Source organism: Mixophyes fleayi, chromosome 10 (genome assembly GCF_038048845.1).
Source record: "Mixophyes fleayi isolate aMixFle1 chromosome 10, aMixFle1.hap1, whole genome shotgun sequence".
Taxonomy (NCBI): domain Eukaryota; kingdom Metazoa; phylum Chordata; class Amphibia; order Anura; family Limnodynastidae; genus Mixophyes; species Mixophyes fleayi.
The window spans coordinates 26,406,517-26,427,043 of NC_134411.1; the positions used below are offsets into that span (position 1 = coordinate 26,406,517).

A 20,527-nucleotide genomic window follows, 5' to 3' on the forward strand; every position below is an offset into this window, starting at 1 on the left:
AAAGTATGGACTTCTAACAGTAAATTTAGAATTAATGTGTCAAATTAGGGTGGTATACAAAGCCTTTTGCTTAAATGTATTGCAGCAAAAGTCACATAAACATATATAGCTGGTGGTGTGGCCTGGTGACAGTAGAGGTACTTACTGCAGCATTAAGGTAGATACTTATATAAGCACTATGGTAAAAAGCATATACGGTTATCGCCATAATCCAAGGTAGGTACCGTATTTGCCGGCGTATAAGACGACTGGGCGTATAAGACGACCCCCAACATTTCCACTCAAAATGATAGAGTTTGTTATATACTCGCCGTATAAGACTACCCCCTCTTCCGCACACCTTCCACACACACACTGTATTAAATCACTGGCCCCCACACACACTGTATTAAATCACTGGCCCCCACACACACTGCATGAAGTCACTGGCCCCCACACACACTGCATTAAGTCACTGGCCCCCACACACACACTGCATGAAGTCACTGGCCCCCACACATACACACACACACTCATATATGCTGATCACACACTCTGCATTGACATGACATAACATAAAACAAACATAACATAACACATACTAATAACACTTACCTTCTTCTGCTGTCACTCTCCTCTGTCCCCCTCCTGTCACTCTCATCTCTCCCTCTCTCACTTTGCCCCCTCTGCCGCTCCCCAGCCATAAAAAAACCAGAAACACTTACCAATCCGCGCGGCGCCGGGACCCAGCATCCTCCTCTCTCACGCAGCCTGTCACTGATATGTGACAGGCTGTGTGAGAGAGGAGGATGCTGGGTCCCGGCGCCGCGCGGATTGGTAAGTGTTTCTGTTTGGGTTTTTTTATGGCTGGCCCGCGGCACCCCTGAGACCCCTGAGTTTGGCACCCGGCGTATAAGACGACCCCCCCACTTGGAGGCATGTTTTTCAGGTCAAAAAAGTTGTCTTATACGCCGGCAAATACGGTATATGTTGATTTATCCTATAATTAATGTGGGCAGAGGGCGTTCCCCTATTGCCAGTCATATATTGCACTAAGATCATTCAATTTGCTAGCCATATAGAGGGCCAAATTAAGGGCCACCTGGGCCAAGAGCTGAAAATGATAAAGGGCCTATTGTGAGAAGTGCTGTCCCAACGGAGGTGCGGCCAGTGGTGTGTGGGTGTGGCCAGCTGTGTGTGGGCGTGGCCAGCACCATGGAGGTCATAGCTTGCACTTCCCTCCAACCACCTACATCTCCTTTCCATCTTCCCTTATATAAAGAGTGCACCACTAACTGGATCACACAGCATGTCTGTAAAGTGAAGAGTGGAAATACGTCCCTGCTGTCCCTAAGCCAGGTCTCACAATAGTCCCTATAGTTTACAGAGAATGGAGCTCAAAACCAGAGCGGCAGTTCTGTGGGTGGAAACACCTTGTAAATGAGAGACGTCAGAACAGAATGGCCAGTCTGGTTCAAGCTGGCAGGAAGGCGACAGTAACTCAATTAACCATAGGTGGTATGCAGAAGAGCATCTCTGAAGTCACAGCACATCCAACCTTGAAGTGGATGTACTACAGCAGCAGAAGACCACACAGCACCCTTGTGACCGCCACACAATACACAGCACCCTTGTCACTGCCACACAATACAGAGGGCAACCTTGTGATCATCATGCAACACATAGCACCCTAGTCACCGACACACAAAACAGAGGGCAGCCATGAGACCTCCACCCAATACAGAGAGCAAAATATGATTTTAATTGATACAAACAAACTGTGCAGTTAATGTGTGAGAACGTGATTATCAGCTGTTGGTCATGTTCATACTTTCTAACACCTCAAATGGCCAAAGAGTAATGCATAAGGTTTGTTATATATAACTATTCCTTCTTCAAGTGTTCATACATCTGAGGAGACTTCTCAATACAAAGAGTCAAACACAGTTACCCTGTCAGTGGCGCCAGGGTATAATCTACATTGAAAAAGTTGGTAATTTTGTTGCAAGAAAAGGAACGGATCCCTAGGCTAATACACACGGGCCATTCACACATGTATATTATATTTTCACATATTCCTTGTTGAGTCTGTTGTCACATATCCGTTGTTAAAAATAAATTGTTCCTACCTGTTGTGTTGAGCGCCGCTGACCTCCGTCTATGACTGGGTGGAAGTTGGTACAGCACGAGTCACACAGCACGAGTCACACTCAGCCTCTCTAGGCGCAGCCTTGCAATTGGCTGTCTGTTGCTCTCCAATGATGACTCCGCCCCCTGGCAATCAGGAAAGCTGCCAGTGGTCCACATCACCCCACCCTGCGCCAGGTGCCCTCACAGAAAAAAGAAATTCCCTCCTGGCTGGCCTGGGTCAAGTTCTGTGATGAAGCCCCATCAGGCCCATTGCTAATCCGCACCCTGTTCTAGGGGTAACCACATCCAATTGGTGGACAGGATCATTTATGAATGTGTTTATTTATATGTAAAGCAGTTTTGTTTAAGCTCTTATAAGCTGGGCCCTCCTTTTACTATTCCATCATCCCCTGTACCTCTTGGCCTGCTTCCCTGTTATCTTAAGCTCAGGACTGCTCGACGCTGGTCAGTACCATCACTCACTGTCCCGCAAATAATTTGATCTCCATTAACGTCTTATCTGTATATTTGTTTATTCATAATGTCTGGTCTTCGTATTTTGTCCTTCATGTCATGTATTATGATCACTGCCTTCTGGATATGTCATGTACAGCGCTGCAGACCTTTGGTGGTGCCTTATAAATAAAAGATAATAATAATTTGCTTTGGTGCTATTGTATAATGAAATTACCTTTGGAGAGGAGGGGAACACTTGTGTTCTCTCTCTCTCAGCATGAAGTGAGGGGCAGAGCAAATTGCATCTTGCAAGGTGAGGGAATTGTGAGCTAGAGACTCCAAGGGCAATTCTGTGCCCCTGGCAGTGGTCTGATGGACATATTGCTACACTGACCACCACTGGCACCCATATGGCTGTTAAGGGCCCCAGAGCTGTGTAGCATTGAGGCTAGCTGCAGTTAGTAGAGGGGTTTGCTTGTCTTTTGCTGTAAGTCTACAGTCAGGGAGCCAAGAATCAGAAGGCATGGTTCCTAGCTCTCTCACTAGAGTCAGAGGCTCAGGGGCAAACGTAGGATTTGTAGAGGGGGGTTTCCACATGACGCCACCAGTGGGCATGACCAGCATGCATGGAGGCGTAGCTATAATATTAGTCAGTGCTTGGCTGCTCTCCAACTCTTCCTATCCCTATAATATACATGGGCAACCCTGTATGCACTGCTGTTACTAGCTCTTCCTGTTCAAGCAGAGCCTTGTGAAGTGGGGGCAAGGTCCAACCACCTCAATTAAACAGTGCCCCAGGCTTGGAGGGGGTTTCCAAGCACTAGGAACCCCCCTCTCTCCCCCCCTCGGTTTGCCTATGAGGCTGTCATTAGTAGTTGGGATCTGCGAATGATGTACTTATAGGATTTAAAGGTTTAACTTGATATACATGTCTTTTTGCACCTGAACAACTATGACAGTGTTAGAGTGGAACAGTCTGGAAAACAAACATGGGTGGGGTATAAGCAATCAGACGGCCAGTAACCAACTCAAATAGTTTCTGGACTGGAGAAGCAACAGCAGGCACAGGATTGTACAGGTGATGTGTTTACCAATATCCTGAAAGACTTCAATGAAATAGACACAAGTGCAGTAATTAGAAAAGTTATGAGAAAACTGCTGCACAATTACTTGTCAGCAGGTGGCGCTGCAGTGCAACTTATTTCATGCAAAGCAGAACAGTGCTGTATGGGGTGAATATTCTGTTCTAGTAATATATACAATAAAACCTTCTTTAGAAACAAAGATGTTTGGAAGTTGCTCCAAACGTGCTAGAAATTAAACTAATAAATACAAATACAATAGCGCACAACACTAATATCTTGCAATAATGCCACATGCAATATTTTAATGAATAATAACCCAAATTGATTAAAATGTATTTATTTGTGAAATATAGAGAGAATATAGGGTTGCTCTAGATCCCAAGCAGCACACACGTCTCAATTCCTGGAGAGTGCGTCTGTATTGTCATAGGAATTAAACTATCCTCACGCAAAGTCCTAAGATTCGGTAAAAGTCCTGCATTCAGGTCTCATTGAACCATCAGAGAATTCAGGAGAAATAATATAACATCCCAGGTAAGTAGAACTCTGTATTTATCAAAACGTAACATTTTATGTTTTGGGTGGTGTTCCTCTTTAAAGGCTGCAAATATCTCAGGAACACAAAAGCACCAGCTAGTCTATTTTTACACTCTTCCTAGGTGCTATCTATCTTTAATGTGGCAGGAAACATGAGAATTCGGTCTTCTCTAAAGCTTCTTACTGTGTTTATACAGTGGACAGAGGGAAACGCAGAATTTCTAAAAGGTGGGTTCCAATGTTTGCTGCAATCCCTATTCTGTTAGATTAGTATATTGTAAAAAAAAAATGCTTTATCTTTTGAATAAACTAAATTAACCTTAATGTGCGCTGCCTTCTTTTGTGGTAATAGGCAGCACATTTATGTGAGTGAGTCCTCTGTATAGTGCTGCGGAATTAGTGGCGCTATATAAATAGCTGATGATGATGATGATGATGATGATGATGATGATGGTGAGGAGGAAGGGGGTGTCCTTTTTAGAATTTGGGACCACCAGAGCAGAGGTAAGAAGCAATTGGCGGCATGGCTCCTACGTTCTTCTGGCAGCTCCTTGACATCACTGGGGCCGCAGGACAGGAAGAAAACCTCTGGCCTCTGCATCCCACTGGTGGAGGTAGTGACTCAAGCATATATGGGGTCTCTGAGCAACTGGAAAACCCCCCCACTCACCCTAAGTGTTACCTGGTGGAGACAACAGTGTAACGGTTAGCTCTCCAGACCTCATCTAAGTGGAGTTATGCACCGCGCATGAGATTTACCAACAGAGAGTGAACCGTAATATATTTTATTTTATATAATTTATGTCCCCTCACTCTTGTTATTTATTTAAGCCTTAAATGAGGAGAAACCAGGCTGTATTTTAAAAGAAAAAGTGAAAAGTTTAAATGAATGAAAAGGATGTTTCTAAGGTGGAAGTAGGTTGAAAATCAAAGTGATGGATTTAGCGTTTGCATTTTCCAGGTTATCCTCTAACAAGGTAGCTGCAGATTTAATTTACTGGGGGTGTATTCAAAACCACAAAGTTGGACGGACACCTTGAAATGCGCTTGGTGGACAACTGAATGCACTTGCGCTTGTAAAGAAAGCATTGTGGCTCCACACTTTTTGCGATTTTGTAAATGACCCTTTTTGAGTAGGGATGTGTAGTACATATGCAAAAGAGATGTTAGAAGGCTTTTTACAATTCTTGGAAACCCACTAAGTCCATAGTTTGGATTTTGGGGAGAAAACTTCCTTTATCCAGCAGTTAATTTCTTTACACTTTAGCTTGGTGGGTTTTTGTCTTATTGACTTTATACTAAACAGAATATTGATATTATATTTTCAGTATTCACCACAAAGCTACACTTGTATTAACCATCAGAATTTTGAAGCTATTAGAATACTTTGGGGAATTGTTTTTTTAAAAAAGTATGACAGGTGAAATGGCTAAAAATGTTATTTCACTATAAAAGGTCAAATCCTAAAGGTCACTCCATTATCCACTTCACAACCATTAGTTGCCCCCAACTTTCATTTAAATAACCAAGTTAATTTTTTATTTTTTTAAAATGAGAAATTGAGGTACATCCGTTCCACAGGAATTAGTTTTATAATATTTTTTTTTTTTTTACTACTATGAATGTTATATTGTTTTATCAGAAGAGATGGAGCTTTCATCCGGTAGTATAATGGACTTAATTTTTTAAGTCCGTTATGTGGGAATTTTTATTTTCAAAATTAAGAGGGAAAAGATAAACTTTAAAGAGTCTAGTTTTATCATTTTTACACAGTTAGTGCAAGATGTAATTCCGCAGCACTAAAAGATTCAATATAACCCAGATCTTATAGAACCATGGATCCATAATTTACACAAGACTAACCTCTGCTGGCATTGTTACCTCTCCACTTTAATTACAGAGAGCTGAAGCTTCTCCTGCTTAGATAGGACAGTGTCCTGACGGGATCTGGTGCAGATCAAAAAGCTGGGACTGTAGCTGAGAAGCCCCTGTGTTTGAATCCACCAATATACAGTGTTGCTTTTCTGCAAAGCAAGTTTGGCAAGTTGTCAGTCAGTCTCTGTCTGCTGTTAATGAAACACTTCCCTCGTTACCTAGCAACCTGCTGTAAACTGGTGAAAGAGAGCATGGTGGGCATATTAAGGTATAAAAGCTCCAGTTATGTAATGTATTTTATTCAGTTTAGTCATACAACGTCTGATATATATTGATTTGGAATAGTGGCTTTACTTGGTTTTTTTAAGACAAGCAAGTGGATGGGACCTAGAGCCACATGGATATATTTTATTTAGACTACAAAATGTCCCTCTAGACTCATGAGACGGCGCGTGATAAGTCGTGGTCAAAAAATATCTATAATATAAATGTCTAGTGGCGTGTGTTAGTCTGTCTGTCTGTGTGTGTGTGTGTGTGTGTGTGTGTAAAAAATAAAACCAAGCTGCAGTGCCACCTGCTGGGCGGAGTTATACACTGACCTAATAAATTCTTAGTGTGTGTGGAAAAAAAAATTCAGAAAGGGCTGAAATTTGGTATACTAAGATGTTTTTAATTTGTTAATTTAATTTGTTAATTGTTAAAAGTGTTTATAAAGATTTAAAAAAAAATATATATATATTTCTTGAAGGAGAAGTGACAGTTGGGAGTGGTTGGTGGTTGCCGGGGGTGAAAGTGGGGAGTGGTTGGTGGTTGCCGGGGGTGACAGTGGGGAGTGGTTGGTGGTTGCCGGGGGTGACAGTGGGGAGTGGTTGGTGGTTGCCGGGGGTGACAGTGGGGAGTGGTTGGTGGTTGAGGCCTCGGCTATGGCCCAAATGCATGACAAGAACATTTTTAACACCTTAAGTAGCTTGATTTGACTAGAGCGCATGAGTATCATGCACGGGTTAACTTGTACAGTATATGTATCGAGTTGGTTCCCTAATGTCTCTTCAAGTAACGTCAAAGAGTTTGTGTGCAAAATATCTTGTTTTAGACACTGAATCACCAGTAATCTAGCTACATCTTCCTTCCTGACTAGAGGTATTGGTTTCCAAAGATGAGTCACAAGAAAAATATCCAGCCAGTCTGACAAATGGAAGGGTCTGCGGTATCTGGTCCCTGCGGACGGCCCCCGCTAAATCTTCCCCGGGATATTCCACAGTCAGACAGATTGTTTGATGTACACTACTGTCTCCATATGAGCTCTTTACGTCTGGCCATACCTCCACGAAATCCATAACCCCACACGTACAGAGAGCAGCTCTTAAATTAGCAGAATGATATTGGTTCTCCATTATTATCCTGCACACTGACCTCAAACAGACAACTTCAGAACAGCTGCTATTGTTACTTGCAAATAAAATGTCTTTCACTGTAACACTGGGACAAATTAAGTCTCCTTTAAAATGACATAATAATAAAAAGTCATTTATTTAAGAAACAGTAAGGCTCATTTGTAAATGTGCATCTACGTGTGTGTGTGTGTGTGTATGTGTGTGTGTACCTACATGTAATACGTGTGTATATATGTGCACCTACTTGTACGTGTGTGTGTGTGTGTGTGTGTGTATGTGTGTGTGTACCTACATGTAATGTGTGTGTATATATGTGCACCTACTTGTACGTGTGTGTGTGTATGTGTGTGTGTACCTACATGTAATACGTGTGTATATATGTGCACCTACTTGTACGTGTGTGTGTGTGTGTGTGTATGTGTGTGTGTACCTACATGTAATGTGTGTGTATATATGTGCACCTACTTGTACGTGTGTGTGTGTGTGTATGTGTGTGTGTACCTACATGTAATGTGTGTGTATATATGTGCACCTACTTGTTCGTGTGTGTGTGTGTATGTGTGTGTGTACCTACATGTAATGTGTGTGTATATATGTGCACCTACTTGTTCGTGTGTGTGTGTGTGTATACCTACATGTAATGTGTGTATATATGATGATGATGATGATGATATGTGCACCTACTTGTACGTGTGTGTGTATATATGTGCACCTACTTGTACGTGTGTGTGTGTACCTACATTTAATGTGTGTGTGTATATATGTGCACCTACTTGTACGTGTGTGTATGTATATGTGCAGGGGCGCACAGAGGATTTTCCAGGGGGGAATTTCCTCCACCCCCGGAAAAAAAACAAAAAACCTAGAGACCTGCCGCGCATGCGCAGCTCCGTTTCGGCTGCACTGTAATATACAATACAGCACCGCCGCGGACGCTTCTTAGACAGCGCTGCGGCTGCTGTATACTACAGTGCCGATATGCAGGGCACTTTTTTAACGGAGGGGGGGTTCTAGATAGCCAGAAAACCCCCCCTGCGTGCGCCACTGATGTGTACCTACATGTAATGTATGTGTATATAATAGTGATTTTGTGGTGCTGATTGCGAATATGACATCGGTTTCGGTGTTGCTACATTGGCTTTAATTTTTGAGATAATAGGTACCCCATTGAAAAACATAGACAAAGCCAAAAAATGAATGTCAGGCAGAGACTACTTATAAATTCCATTGAAATTGTCTCAAGCCATACAAAAGTAAACACATGAAATACATAATGACATTTTATTCAGTATAATAACAGATAAACATAGTGGGTCTTAGTCATAAAGGAAAGTAAGGCAAAAAAAGGAGTAAGTCTTCTCTGGGACAAACCATGTTACAATGCAAGGGGTGCAAATTAGTTTATTATTTTGCACATAAATTAAATACTGGCTGATAATATATCACACAAATACCCTATAGTTTTATTTTTACACTGAAATGTAAAGTTGATCTAGGACATGTCCTACCCCAACTATAAATCTGTCCCCACATTTTAAATTTACCTCCCCCAACAATGCAACATGGTGTAAAGTTACTTCTTTTTTATGCTTTGCTCTCCTTAATGACTCAGGCCCAGTAAGCTGATTCGGATAATTACTATTAATAAACAGTAAAATGCTGTTTGTACGATTTTCATTTATGTGAGTTACTGGTACAATGAGGTTGAAGGCTCCAGCAATATTCTGCCATCATACATCTGTCCCATCTGCCTTGATACCTTTCCTCCATCACCTTTATATCCTGATGAAACTTCTCCCCTTGTTCCTCACTAAAATCACCAAGATTATCCTGAAATCTGTGTAAGTGGCTGTGGAACAAGTCTACCTATATGTTCATATTAGTACCCACATTTTTAAAGTTTGTGATCATGTTTTGCAGCGGTTCTTCATAATTGTCTGCTTTGTGGTTACCCAAGAAGTTCTTGACAACTGAGACATAACTGCACCAGGCAGAAGCTTCAACACCATTCATACATTTTGTGATAGAATCCTTGATAAGTTTACGAATTTGAGGGCCATCAAAGATTCTTTTAGTTTTTCCACAGTTAGTCCAGGGAACGATCTACAAATGTATTTGACGCAATCTTTTTTCAACCTCATCAACTATGTTACTATTCAAACTAAACTAATTAGTTTCTACGAGGAAGTTAGTGGGAACTTAGACCAGGGCAGCACAGTAGACGTGGTCTACTTAGATTTTGCAAAGGCCTTTGATACAGTGCCAAACAAGAGGTTGGTTTGCAAAATAAGGGAACTGGGTCTAGGAATCAACATTTGTACTTGAATCGAAAACTGGTTAGAGAATAGGGAACAGAGAGTTGTGATAAATGGAACATTTTCTAATTGGTCAAAAGTCTTAAGTGGAGAACCTCAAGGTTCCGTGCTGGGGCCACTCCTTTTTAATATATTTATTAATGACCTTGGTGATGGTTTAGAGAGTAAAGTTTCTATTTTTGCAGATGACACTAAACTCTGTAAGGTAATAAAATCAGAGCAAGATGTAGCTTCTCTACAGAGGGACTTAAATAAACTGGAGGATTGGGCGGCCAAATGGAATATGAGGTTTAACATAGATAAATGTAAGGTTATGCATTTAGGGATCAAAAACAAGAATGCAATCTATAAATTAAATGGAATTAATTTAGGAGAATTTATAATGGAAAAGGATTTGGGAGTGCTCATAGACAGTAGACTTAGCAATAGTGCTCAATGTCAAGCAGCAGCTGCAAGGGCAAATAAAGTATTGGCATGCATAAAAAGAGGCATAGATGCAAGGTAAGACCGTGTAATTTTGCCACTGTATAAATCGATGGTAAGACCTCATCTTGAATATGGAGTACAGTTCTGGGCACCACTCTATAAAAAAGATCATTTGGAACTAGAAAAGATTCAGATAAGGGCGGCAAAATTGATAAAGGGTATGGAGTCATTAGGTTATGAGGAAAGGTTAGCCAGTTTAGGCATGTTTACTTTAGAAAAGAGGCGTCTAAGAGGAGATATGCTTACTATGTACAAATACAAAGAACTTTCATGGGAACTTTTTACCCCAAGGACTATACACAGGACACGCGGTCACCCCCTAAGGTTAGAGGAGAGGAAATTTCACAACCAGCAAAGGAAGGGGTTCCTTACAGTAAGGGCAGTCAAGATATGGAATTCATTGCCAGGAAAGGTTGTGATGGCAGATTCAATAGATATGTTTAAGAAAGGGTTAGACAAATTTTTAGCGGAAAAGTGTATCCAGGGATACGACCGTTCATTAAAATGAAAGATAGTAGTGGATATAGGGTAAAAATAGGACTGTAATATTGGGTCTGGGGGGATTTTCACAATTTAAACAGATTGGCAGTTGCTTACTCTGGATCAATTTCAAATATAAGTGCAGGATCTCAGGAGATCCAAAATAGGTTGAACTTGATGGACTGGTGTCTTTTTTAACCTCATCAACTATGTTACTAATCATCATCTTTGTCCAAGGCCTTAAGTAATTGTTTCATTATTCCCAGCTTGATATAAAGTGGTGGGAGAATTATTTTTTTCCCCACCAACCAATGGCTCGTTACTGATGTTCTACAGTCATGTTTTCTCTTGAAGGACAGGTCACTTTTTTCCACTGATCTTGCTTCACCCTACTATCCCATAGGTTGATGAAACAAGGCAACTTCGTATATCCACTTTGCTGCCCAAGCAAAACGTTTACCATTTTTAGAACAACCCAAAGAGACAACTGGTGCTCATGATAGCAGAGCTTCTGCAAGAGCAATTTGATATTTTCATATTCTTCTTTTAAGTTTTGTTGAGTGAGCAATTGGAAGAGATGCATATCGGTTACCATGGGGCAGTGTCAGACTGGAGCATGAAGGCCCCACCGAGGGACTGCAATGCTAGGGGCCCACCAGAGGGGGTGTGGCCAGCCATCATAGAGGAGAGACCAGACACTAGAGGGGGAGTGGTCAGCCCACGAAGGACAGCTAGCACCATAGTGTAGAGTATAAAGAATGCAGTGTGTATATAAAGAGTACACAGTCTTGACCTGCCCCTTAGATTGGGCAGAGCAGTCACCAAAAATCGGGATTGTCCGACTAGAATCAGAACATTTCAGACTGTCCTGCTCTCTCCTACCTGTTCTTGTCACTTTCACCACCTGTGGCTGCAGGTTTCTTTAGTTATGGCTTGTCTGGATCCTGGAATGTTGAGGGCCCTATTTGGAAAAAAAATGGGTACATTTAGAAAATTCCAACCAGCCCCGGCATTAAATCAATAGGACCCATGATTAATACTTAGGCCTTCCTCCAACCCCAACATTAAAGTAATAGTATTCCCATTTAATAAATAAACCTATTTCCCTCCCTCCAAACAGCCCCAGCAATAAATTAATAGCATTTACGTATAATAAATATACCTGTTTCCCGCAACCATCACTGCCATTAAATAATTCATATTCACATTTAATAAATAGACCTTATGCTCCTCAATCTCATCCCCACATTAAATTAATAGACCCCAAACCACCCTTCTTAAATTAATAGTACCCACTATAAAATTAAATTGTCCCACCATCACCACACAAACAAAATAGAACCCATTAGTTAGTCACCACCTACCACACACACATTACTGTGCTCCTTCATCACCATGCTGTGCCCCCTTATTATCACACTGCGCCCTCCATGCTGCTTTTGCTCCCCCATTCTCCTGGCCCCCCTTTATCACACTCTGCCATGCTGCTTTTGCCCCCCTTCACACTCTGCCATGCTGCCTTTGCCCCTTCCCAGTCTGCCCTGCTGGCTTTGCCCCCCTTCTTCCTCTGCCATGCTGCTTTTGCCCCCGTTGCTTCCGTTCCTTCACTTACCTTTTCTCCTCTTCTTGTCTTCAGTTTTCCTGCCGACTCCTCTCTGCGCCGCTCCTCACTGAATGCTGGGCATGATGACGTAATGCTTGACATCCAGTGCGAACGAAGCATCATCATCATCATTTATTTGTATAGCGCCAGCAAATTCCGTAGCGCTTTACAATTGGGAACAAACATTGATAAAACAATACTGGGTAATACATACAGACAGAGAGGTAAGAGGACCCTGCTCGCAAGCTTACAATCTATAGGACAATGGGAGTTAGAAACACAAGGGCATGTGCTACATCATATTGCACAATGGACCAGCTAGAATGCAAAGGTAAAAGTATTGAGTGGGGTGTGTGTGTTGCAGTGTTGGTCAGAGGGTTGTTGTCTTGCGTTAGCTGTGTAGAGGATGGTAATAGGGTAATCTAGGGAAATTAAGATGGTGGCTGAGGAATATCATAACCTTGTCTGAAGAGGTGGGTTTTCAGTGAACGCTTGAAGGTTTGAAGACTAGAGGAAAGTCTTACTGTGCGAGGGAGGGAATTCCACAACGTGGGTGCAGCCCGGAAAAAATCCTGTAACCGAGAATGGGAGGATGTGATGAGAGTGGAGGAGAGACGTAGTTCTTGTGCAGAACGGAGGTGTCGAGTGGGGAGATATTTCGAGACCAGTGAGGAAATGTATGTCGGTGCAATTTTGTTGATGGCCTTGTATGGTAGTAGAAGAATTTTATATTGGATTCGTTGAAATGCAGGCAGCCAATGTAGAGACTGACAGAGCGGCTCAGCAGAGGAAAAACGGTTAGTAAGGAAAATCAATCTAGCCGCTGCGTGCAAAATAGATTGTAGGGGTTCAAGTCTGACTTTGGGAAGACCAGTAAGGAGGGAATTGCAATAGTCGATGCGGGAGATGATGAGTGCATGAATTAATGTTTTTGCGGTGTCTTGTGTCGGATATGTGCGTATTCTGGAAATGTTTTTTAGGTGTATGTAACATGGTTTAGATATAGAGTTGATGTGGGGGATAAATGACAGTTGTGAATGAAGGATTACACCTAGGCAACGAGCTTGCGGGGTGGGATTTATGGTCATGTTATCAACAGAAATTGAAATGTCAGGCAGGAAGCTTCTGTTTTTGGGTGGGAATATTATCAATTCAGTTTTTGAAAGATTGAGTTTCAGTTGGCGAGAAGACATCCAAGATGAAATGGCAGAGAGGAGGGAGAAGGAGCTCCAGCGCCGCGATCTTTTTTTTAAAAATTTTTTTTAAGGTACTCGCTCCCCCTACCAATAAAGAGGGGAGCCATCAGAGTAGGGGCCTACCAGGGGATACCCTGGCTCCCCGGCGGGCTAGTCCGACTCTATCATGAGGCAACAAAACACATTTCAAGCTCCTACGGTGGCTGTCTATAAAAGCTGCCAATCACCTGGCTGATATTCCATTCCCAGGGAAATTATTGCAGCACACAAGTTCTTCATCAGCTTGGCTGAAGTAAGGAAGAAGCCCGACCTCTCTTGTCCGATAAGCTGTTATTTTAGTTTCTGGGCAGTTCTTTTCTTTTACTCTGGATGCTAAAAGTTCAGATGTATGCTTTGACAGACATATACGGAGGGGGAATATTCTAGAATGATGGCGGAGTGAACACCTAGAATATTTGTGTGTCTCACTTTCTAGAATGTTCTGGTAGATTCCCACATGCAGAGGTTATGGATAAGTTCCCTATTAATTGAGAGTATCCATTATCTCGAACTAGAGCCAATTCCAAAAAAAAAAACTTTCAATTCTTAATGCAGCAGCCAAAAAATACCCTAAATTCGTTCAAATATCCTTAGCAACTAAAGAATATTTTTGTTGTTGTTGGGCTGTGTAATTGTCCCCTGCTTTCCTTGTGATAATAATAGTTTTCCTTCCCCTTTGGAAATGGACCCATATAGAGTTATCTCATGTGGAGGATTAGACCCTGTGGGCTCTGGGTGGAACTGAAGATAATGTCACCCCACTTCATGTGTCTCACGGCAAATTCCTTAATATGCACTGTGGGTCCTTCCTGGACATTCATTTTCATCAGAGGCCCCCTCTCCCATGATATATATTCCATATATTCTCCAACAAACATTAAGAACATATCCCCATGTTCATTGGAATGTTGGTTGAGTTCCATAATCCAACGTCATTCTTACACAACTAGTCTTGTATGGGCAGCTCTGGACACCCCCTCCTAAACACCCCCATTATAATCTGCCACAGCAGTGTCCCTATGATGTCAGGTCTGCTGACATCATCATGCATTGTGACATCATAGTGATTGACCACACTGCCCAGAGGCAGCTCAGAGAGGCAGCTCAGAGAGAGCAAGGAGGACACAGAGCAGGGTGTTACGTAAGTTTCTCTCTACTCGAAGTTACTACGAATTTATGAGGTGAGTTCTAATTATGAAAGTGCATGTGACTAGTGTCAGAGAACCTGTTTATGTTCAGTCTTCATCTCCCGCTCCTCTGTGTGTCTGTAATTTAGAAGTGGGTGGGAATAAAAAAAATCTGTAGCCAATCAGACATTAGTTATGTTCACTGCAGCACAGATTATATCAGATTAGTGATGTGGTAATCTCATCCGTTCCATCATCAGCTCCGTACAGAGATGATTTATATTACGTGCTGCTGCTGAACCCTCTTTCTTCTTATCACAAGGGGGAGCAATGTGTATTATCAGCAGACATTAAAGGATAACGCCACAAAGAGCTAAAATGATTAGAAAATGAAAGTTACCTGCAGTCACTCAATCTGGTGCGGTCTGCGATGCCCGTAACGGCTGAACCAGCAAATCCCCGATCTTGGTAGAGGGAGGAATTTGTCAACCTTCTAGTGGTGTTGTCAAAGACCTTCCCCCTGTAGTCACATTCTAATAGTTATAGCCACAGATATCTTTTCCTGTAGCTCACAGATCTGACTATTCCTGGCTATTAGGTGTACATTAAATATGCAGGTAAATAGTAATACATTCTCTACCTTTCTGTCCAGTTTGCAGGAGAAGAGCAATGAGCTCTACTCTCTAGAGGAGGAAGTCAATAACATCAAGGCAGACCTAGAGAGGAGCCGGGCAGCGGCATGGGAGGCGTATGACAAGAGGAAGCAGCTGGTAAGAAAACAGTCTATAACTATTTGTATACATCGAAACATATACATACAGAGGTGATCACGCCAGGTTGAGGGGCGTGGCACCAGGGGGGCATCACCAGTGGAGGCGTGCTAAGGGCTTCTAAAGAATTAGGCTGCTTCCCACTCCCCTCCTCTAAAAGAATGTGTATTCATTCACATCAGTTCCTGCTCCAGCTTCTACCTGGTAGTGGGACACTGAAAGGTTAATCCTTCACCATGGCAACCACAGGAAATTGACTCGGGGTACAGATTCAGTTTCCCACTGTTCGCATTATAGACGGGATTTTATACTTTTTACTTTATTTTTTTTTACTTTTACATTTATAACCTCTCTGTCACTCTCCCTCTGTGACTCTCTCACCCTCTGTCACTCTCTCTCACCCTCTGTCACTCTCTCACCCTCTTCCACTCTCTCTCTCACCCTCTGTCACTCTCGCTGTCAAAAATCTTACCATATAACTGCATTGTCCCCCGTGCAGGAAAGAAAGCTCCTCAGCATGGAAGAGAAGGAGGAATGGCTCTACAGCCAGGTCAGTCCACCACCATATCACGTAATATTATAATGTGATGTAGTGCACTCTCTCCTCACAAGGGTCCCGTAAGACCAAAGATGAAGCTTTGACCACACACTGCTCCCTATTCATCCACTGAAACATACATGGTTCTCTTATACTATTTATAATGTCCATGATAACACACAGCAAGCCCCTCACCCAGGTATAATAATGTAAACATATAACCAGCAAGTACCCTCACCCCAGCTGTATTACTGTACACAGCCATCACCCCAGTTCTAGTAACATACATAGAAATACGCGTATAGTAAATCCCATACCCCATCTAGGAGAATTGTGGGGTCCCATTTCCAGGGTCTCCATGATTTGAGAGCTATCCTCAGGTCAGTTCTCCTGCTGCCGGCAGCGGTATCTTGAATCTCTGCAGCTGATTGGACGGCTTAGTCAGGTGTTGTCTCTTCCCCAATCTGTCTTCAGAGAAGACCTGAAATTCTTCCTTTTACAGCACTGGCACGGTTTCCCTCCTGATTATAGATTGCAAGCTCTTCAGAATAGGGACTTCCCTTCCCATATTAATTATTGACAACAACATTTATTGAAATCATGAATTTAAAAGCAGATTGTATAGTCCTCCCACCACACACATATATATCCCAAATATGTATCAGGCTAACAAGAAGGCTATGTGCGTATAGCTGTAGTAACCTGCACACATTCTGTCATTTGTTTAATGGAATAGTGGACGTCAAGATGACCTGGAGGTTACTCTGTCCATAAAATCCCCCCAATACTGTCTTCTATGTTCCTAATAAAGTAATACAGTGATAGGGAGTGATCCCCACTTATCCTGTTCATGTATAGTCTGATTTATGGGAAGATAAGATCTACAAGTTAAAGATCTCTAGAGAACTTGGACGCTGTAACATAGCCGTACCCTGCAAATAAGCCCCTTTATGTGAGGAGCAGACACTCTACACAATGTTTTACACAAATGTACAATATGGTGAGGGCTATATATTCATATACACAGATCTGTATTTAATTCTCTCTATTACAGATTATACCATATTACCATCAAAATAACTGGCTGGAGGAAGAAGCTTCCAGGCTGTGTGAGCAGGTCTCGGAGCAGGAGGTACAGTATAATAGTTACTATAAAGCGGTGGCGTTCAGGTGGTGGCTTTGCTTACATTACCCCTGGTGCCGTCACTTCAGAGCTGCCCGGGTACATTTTATATGACACTCACTTCATAGGCGCAGAGAGAATACAAACACACCCAGGAAGTAACAACTTATATAAACACTGTGTCTGGGTCCCCACGTTCCTCGCTTCCCGCTGCCAGAAATGTTTTATTGTATTTATTACATGTGTGCCCAGTGTACAAGTATGTAAATGTGGGATGTATTTATGTATAAAGGTAATGTATTCCACTCACCCGGTTGTCTAGAAGGGATCAGGGGGCCCCAAGGCAGCGTCAGAAGCCCCCACAACAGCTCCAGCAGTGTCCTCAGGTGCTCAATAAGACCTGGCGGGGTTATGTCATCTATCCTCTGGTCCCTGAGTCTGGGGGCTGGAGGGTGACAGTACCAGAGGCCCTAGCAGTGGCCCCCAACACTCTCATCTATAAGATCCTGTGTTCCCGGGAGCTTACCATTTATTCCATTTCCCGGCCATCCTGTGCTCAGCTACCCGGTAGTACTGATCCAAAGTAAGCGGTCAGAAGGTTGTAGCCGGAGCAACAAGCAAGGAGGTGCTGCAGCAGCTGCGCCCTACACAGAAGTGTAAGCGGTTCCTGATAGGCTGGTGAAGGAAGGTGACAGTGATTACCCAACTAAATCATAACACATTTAGTTTGGATTGGCCAAGCGGAAAAACGAGGAGCAGTCACTGACAAGTCCCTGAAAACCAGCGAAACGTATAGAGCATAATGGAGGACGGGGCGGCACAGCGCACAAAGGGACTTAAATTATTTAAGTTAAAGTATTTGTGTATTCTATGGCGAGAAGCTTTTCATAGTCTAGTTCCTTTGGATTGGTTGTCCCACAATAGGTCCACGTTCCAGGCTCATATATGGTGATGATGATGATAGATCTGAGATATAGATCACACTAAATGTCTGACCTGGGCGGTAGCAGTTATATTTCTATGGTCGTAATCCTTGTGGGAAGCTGCATTATATGAGTGTGGGGTCTGGTTTCATTTTCTTTCTATGTTGCTGTTACGTGTGAACTCTTCAAGTCAAATTTCTATACAAAATCAAAATGAAAGAAATATATAGAATGACCAATTTGTTGTTGTTTCATGAGATTATTTGTGTATAATTGTGTATAATCTATCTCACCCTGTATCTCTTTCCCTAGATAATCAATAAAAAGCTGTTAGAACATCAGCTGGGACAGACTTACCAGTTAGTATCTATATATATTTATTTATTCCATGTACATATATATATTTCTATATGGTTCTAAAGAGGAACATTTGTATATTAATCAGTACAGGCTCTGTCCATACTGTTCTTGTAACTCCAGAAAGGATATCTGTTATATACTGTTAAATAAATACTCACCCCACTTAAAACAAAATGTTTAAGAGAAACCTCCAGATAGGAACTATGACCATGAAGGTGTTAATAACTCTTGTGAATAGAAGACATAACTTTAAATAATAATGTTTTTGATCCATTAGGAGAAAACCTGTGGAGGCAGCTTCTGAACCCGCAGCAGACAACAACAAGCTGCAAGCATTGGTCAGAGCTGAGGTGGTGAGTTCATGTCATCAGCCCCTTCCTTTATGTGATATAAAGTGAGACCATGTTTACTGACATTTGGAAGAAGAGCTGTCTATCAATATCAGTATCATCACCCGTTTGTTCACACCAGGGAAAGAACCTTACATTGCCCCTACACCTTGATAATCATCCACAACTAGCCCTGGAGAGCTCTCTTACCAATGCCTTCCTTCTCTCTACTGCCCCAGTGATCTAGACAGGAACAGATCAAACCTCAGATAGTAACAATCATCAGAAATCACCTCTTGTCTTTAAAAGTTCCCTAATAGTTTGCATGTTCTGACCCTACCTCACCAGCCCCCTGTACTACACCAGAGCTCCTCACTAGTGTAGTGCATTGACGTGGAGCACGAGTATTAGTATGATAGCTGGGACGCTTCAAGTCATTCACATGAGGTCGGACTGTTCTTTTTTTTATACCTCTACAGACCAGACACACCTAACCACATTTTCCAAACTGCAGGATATTGAACTAGATGATTGCAGTTGGATTACTATCAGATAATGTGTTCGTTTTGGGGCAACACGCTGCAATATTGGCCAATATCGTATCACGGCCGGACAACTTTATAGCAGTTCTTTTTTTTTACCGTGTCCTTGATGGTCTGTAACCTTTTCTGGTCTCACATCTCAAATCATCTCCATGAAACCTACAGGACACGTTTATCACTCATCTTACACAACCTTCCATCCCAAACTTGTAATGACTGTTGTAACGTCAGTGGCTGATCTTGTGTCGTACTTGTCATAATCCCACCACTACTTTAATTTTCTTTCAGAAGAGGCAGCTGCAGGCACGAGCAAAAAAAGAAAAAAAGAACTGTGTGATAGGGCTAAGGTGAATTATACTCCGATTATTATTTCAAAATGATTGCAACTGTTCAGCTCTTTAACAGTCTTTCTTTTTCAGGTTGCTGTATACCACCATTATGCACCTGATCCAGTGCTGCTGGAAACTAGCGATGATATCCGGGATACTTGTGCTGTTGTTTTACATATTTATGGAGGTTAATGACCAAGTCAAGTGCCGCTGCCTCACAAGATCAGAGATGGAGTATATCCTTAGGCCCTTCTTTGTCATCCAGGTGCGGGGCCCGCCACCAACATAATGGATATATTGGTGCTGACTACTGCGACGTGTTGAGACCTAACTGCACCCTGACTGCTGTGTAGACCGAGTGGAAGTCACCGCGATCACCGAAGAAGCACTTCTCCAGCGATTGCAATGACTTCCACTCAGTCTACACAGCAGTCGGGGGTGCAGGCTGGTCGGGGATGGAGCCCTTCGGTCTCAACACGTCGCAGTAAAGTATTGTCAGAATAACGAACATCATCATTAACCCGGGATAATGTGCCCAGTATCGACCCAAGTCGTTAGTAAGATGTCCGAGATGGATAACAACCCAACACCACAATCGGCACGTGAATCCATACCAAAGAACCAGAAAGAGACCACGAGTCCAAGAGGAAAGAGAGGAGGACGGCCCAAGGAGAAAAAGTATAGATTAAATATAGGGGGTATTTTCAAAACCCCTCAGTGACAATAAAATCAGCCTACTTTCACCCAGTAGAGAATGACAATTATTTGATCTCTTTTTAGAGCTTAATAAATACTAGAGATGCTCACTGACCCCCGTGTTTTGGTTTTGGATCTGGATTACCGTTGTGTTTTGGTTTTGGTTTTGACAAACCGCCCTTGCATGTTTTGGTTTTGGTTTTGTTTTGCAATTT

General features: G+C 42.4%; 1 protein-coding gene across 1 annotated transcript; it reads left to right on the top strand.

Annotated features, from left to right (window-relative positions):
• The first annotated feature begins 178 nt into the window (after nt 1-178).
• LOC142104132 (uncharacterized) lies at nt 179-20,426 on the top strand. The gene is made up of 9 exons (XM_075188631.1): nt 179-216; nt 4,335-4,415; nt 15,355-15,472; nt 15,972-16,022; nt 17,065-17,142; nt 18,369-18,415; nt 18,694-18,769; nt 19,576-19,634; nt 19,707-20,426. The coding sequence occupies exons 1-9, from the start codon at nt 179-181 to the stop codon at nt 19,903-19,905; spliced, it is 747 nt and encodes a 248-aa protein (XP_075044732.1). The 3' UTR covers nt 19,906-20,426.
• The last annotated feature ends 101 nt before the right edge of the window (nt 20,427-20,527 follow it).

Excerpts from the sequence above, each read along its gene's own strand:
- LOC142104132 (XM_075188631.1), top strand. The coding sequence starts at position 179 with ATGGTAAAAAGCATATACGGTTATCGCCATAATCCAAG. Across the intron at positions 217-4,334 it reads GGTTATCGCCATAATCCAAG|GAAACATGAGAATTCGGTCT; the intron begins GTAGGTACCGTA and ends TTAATGTGGCAG. Across the intron at positions 19,635-19,706 it reads AACTGTGTGATAGGGCTAAG|GTTGCTGTATACCACCATTA; the intron begins GTGAATTATACT and ends TTTCTTTTTCAG.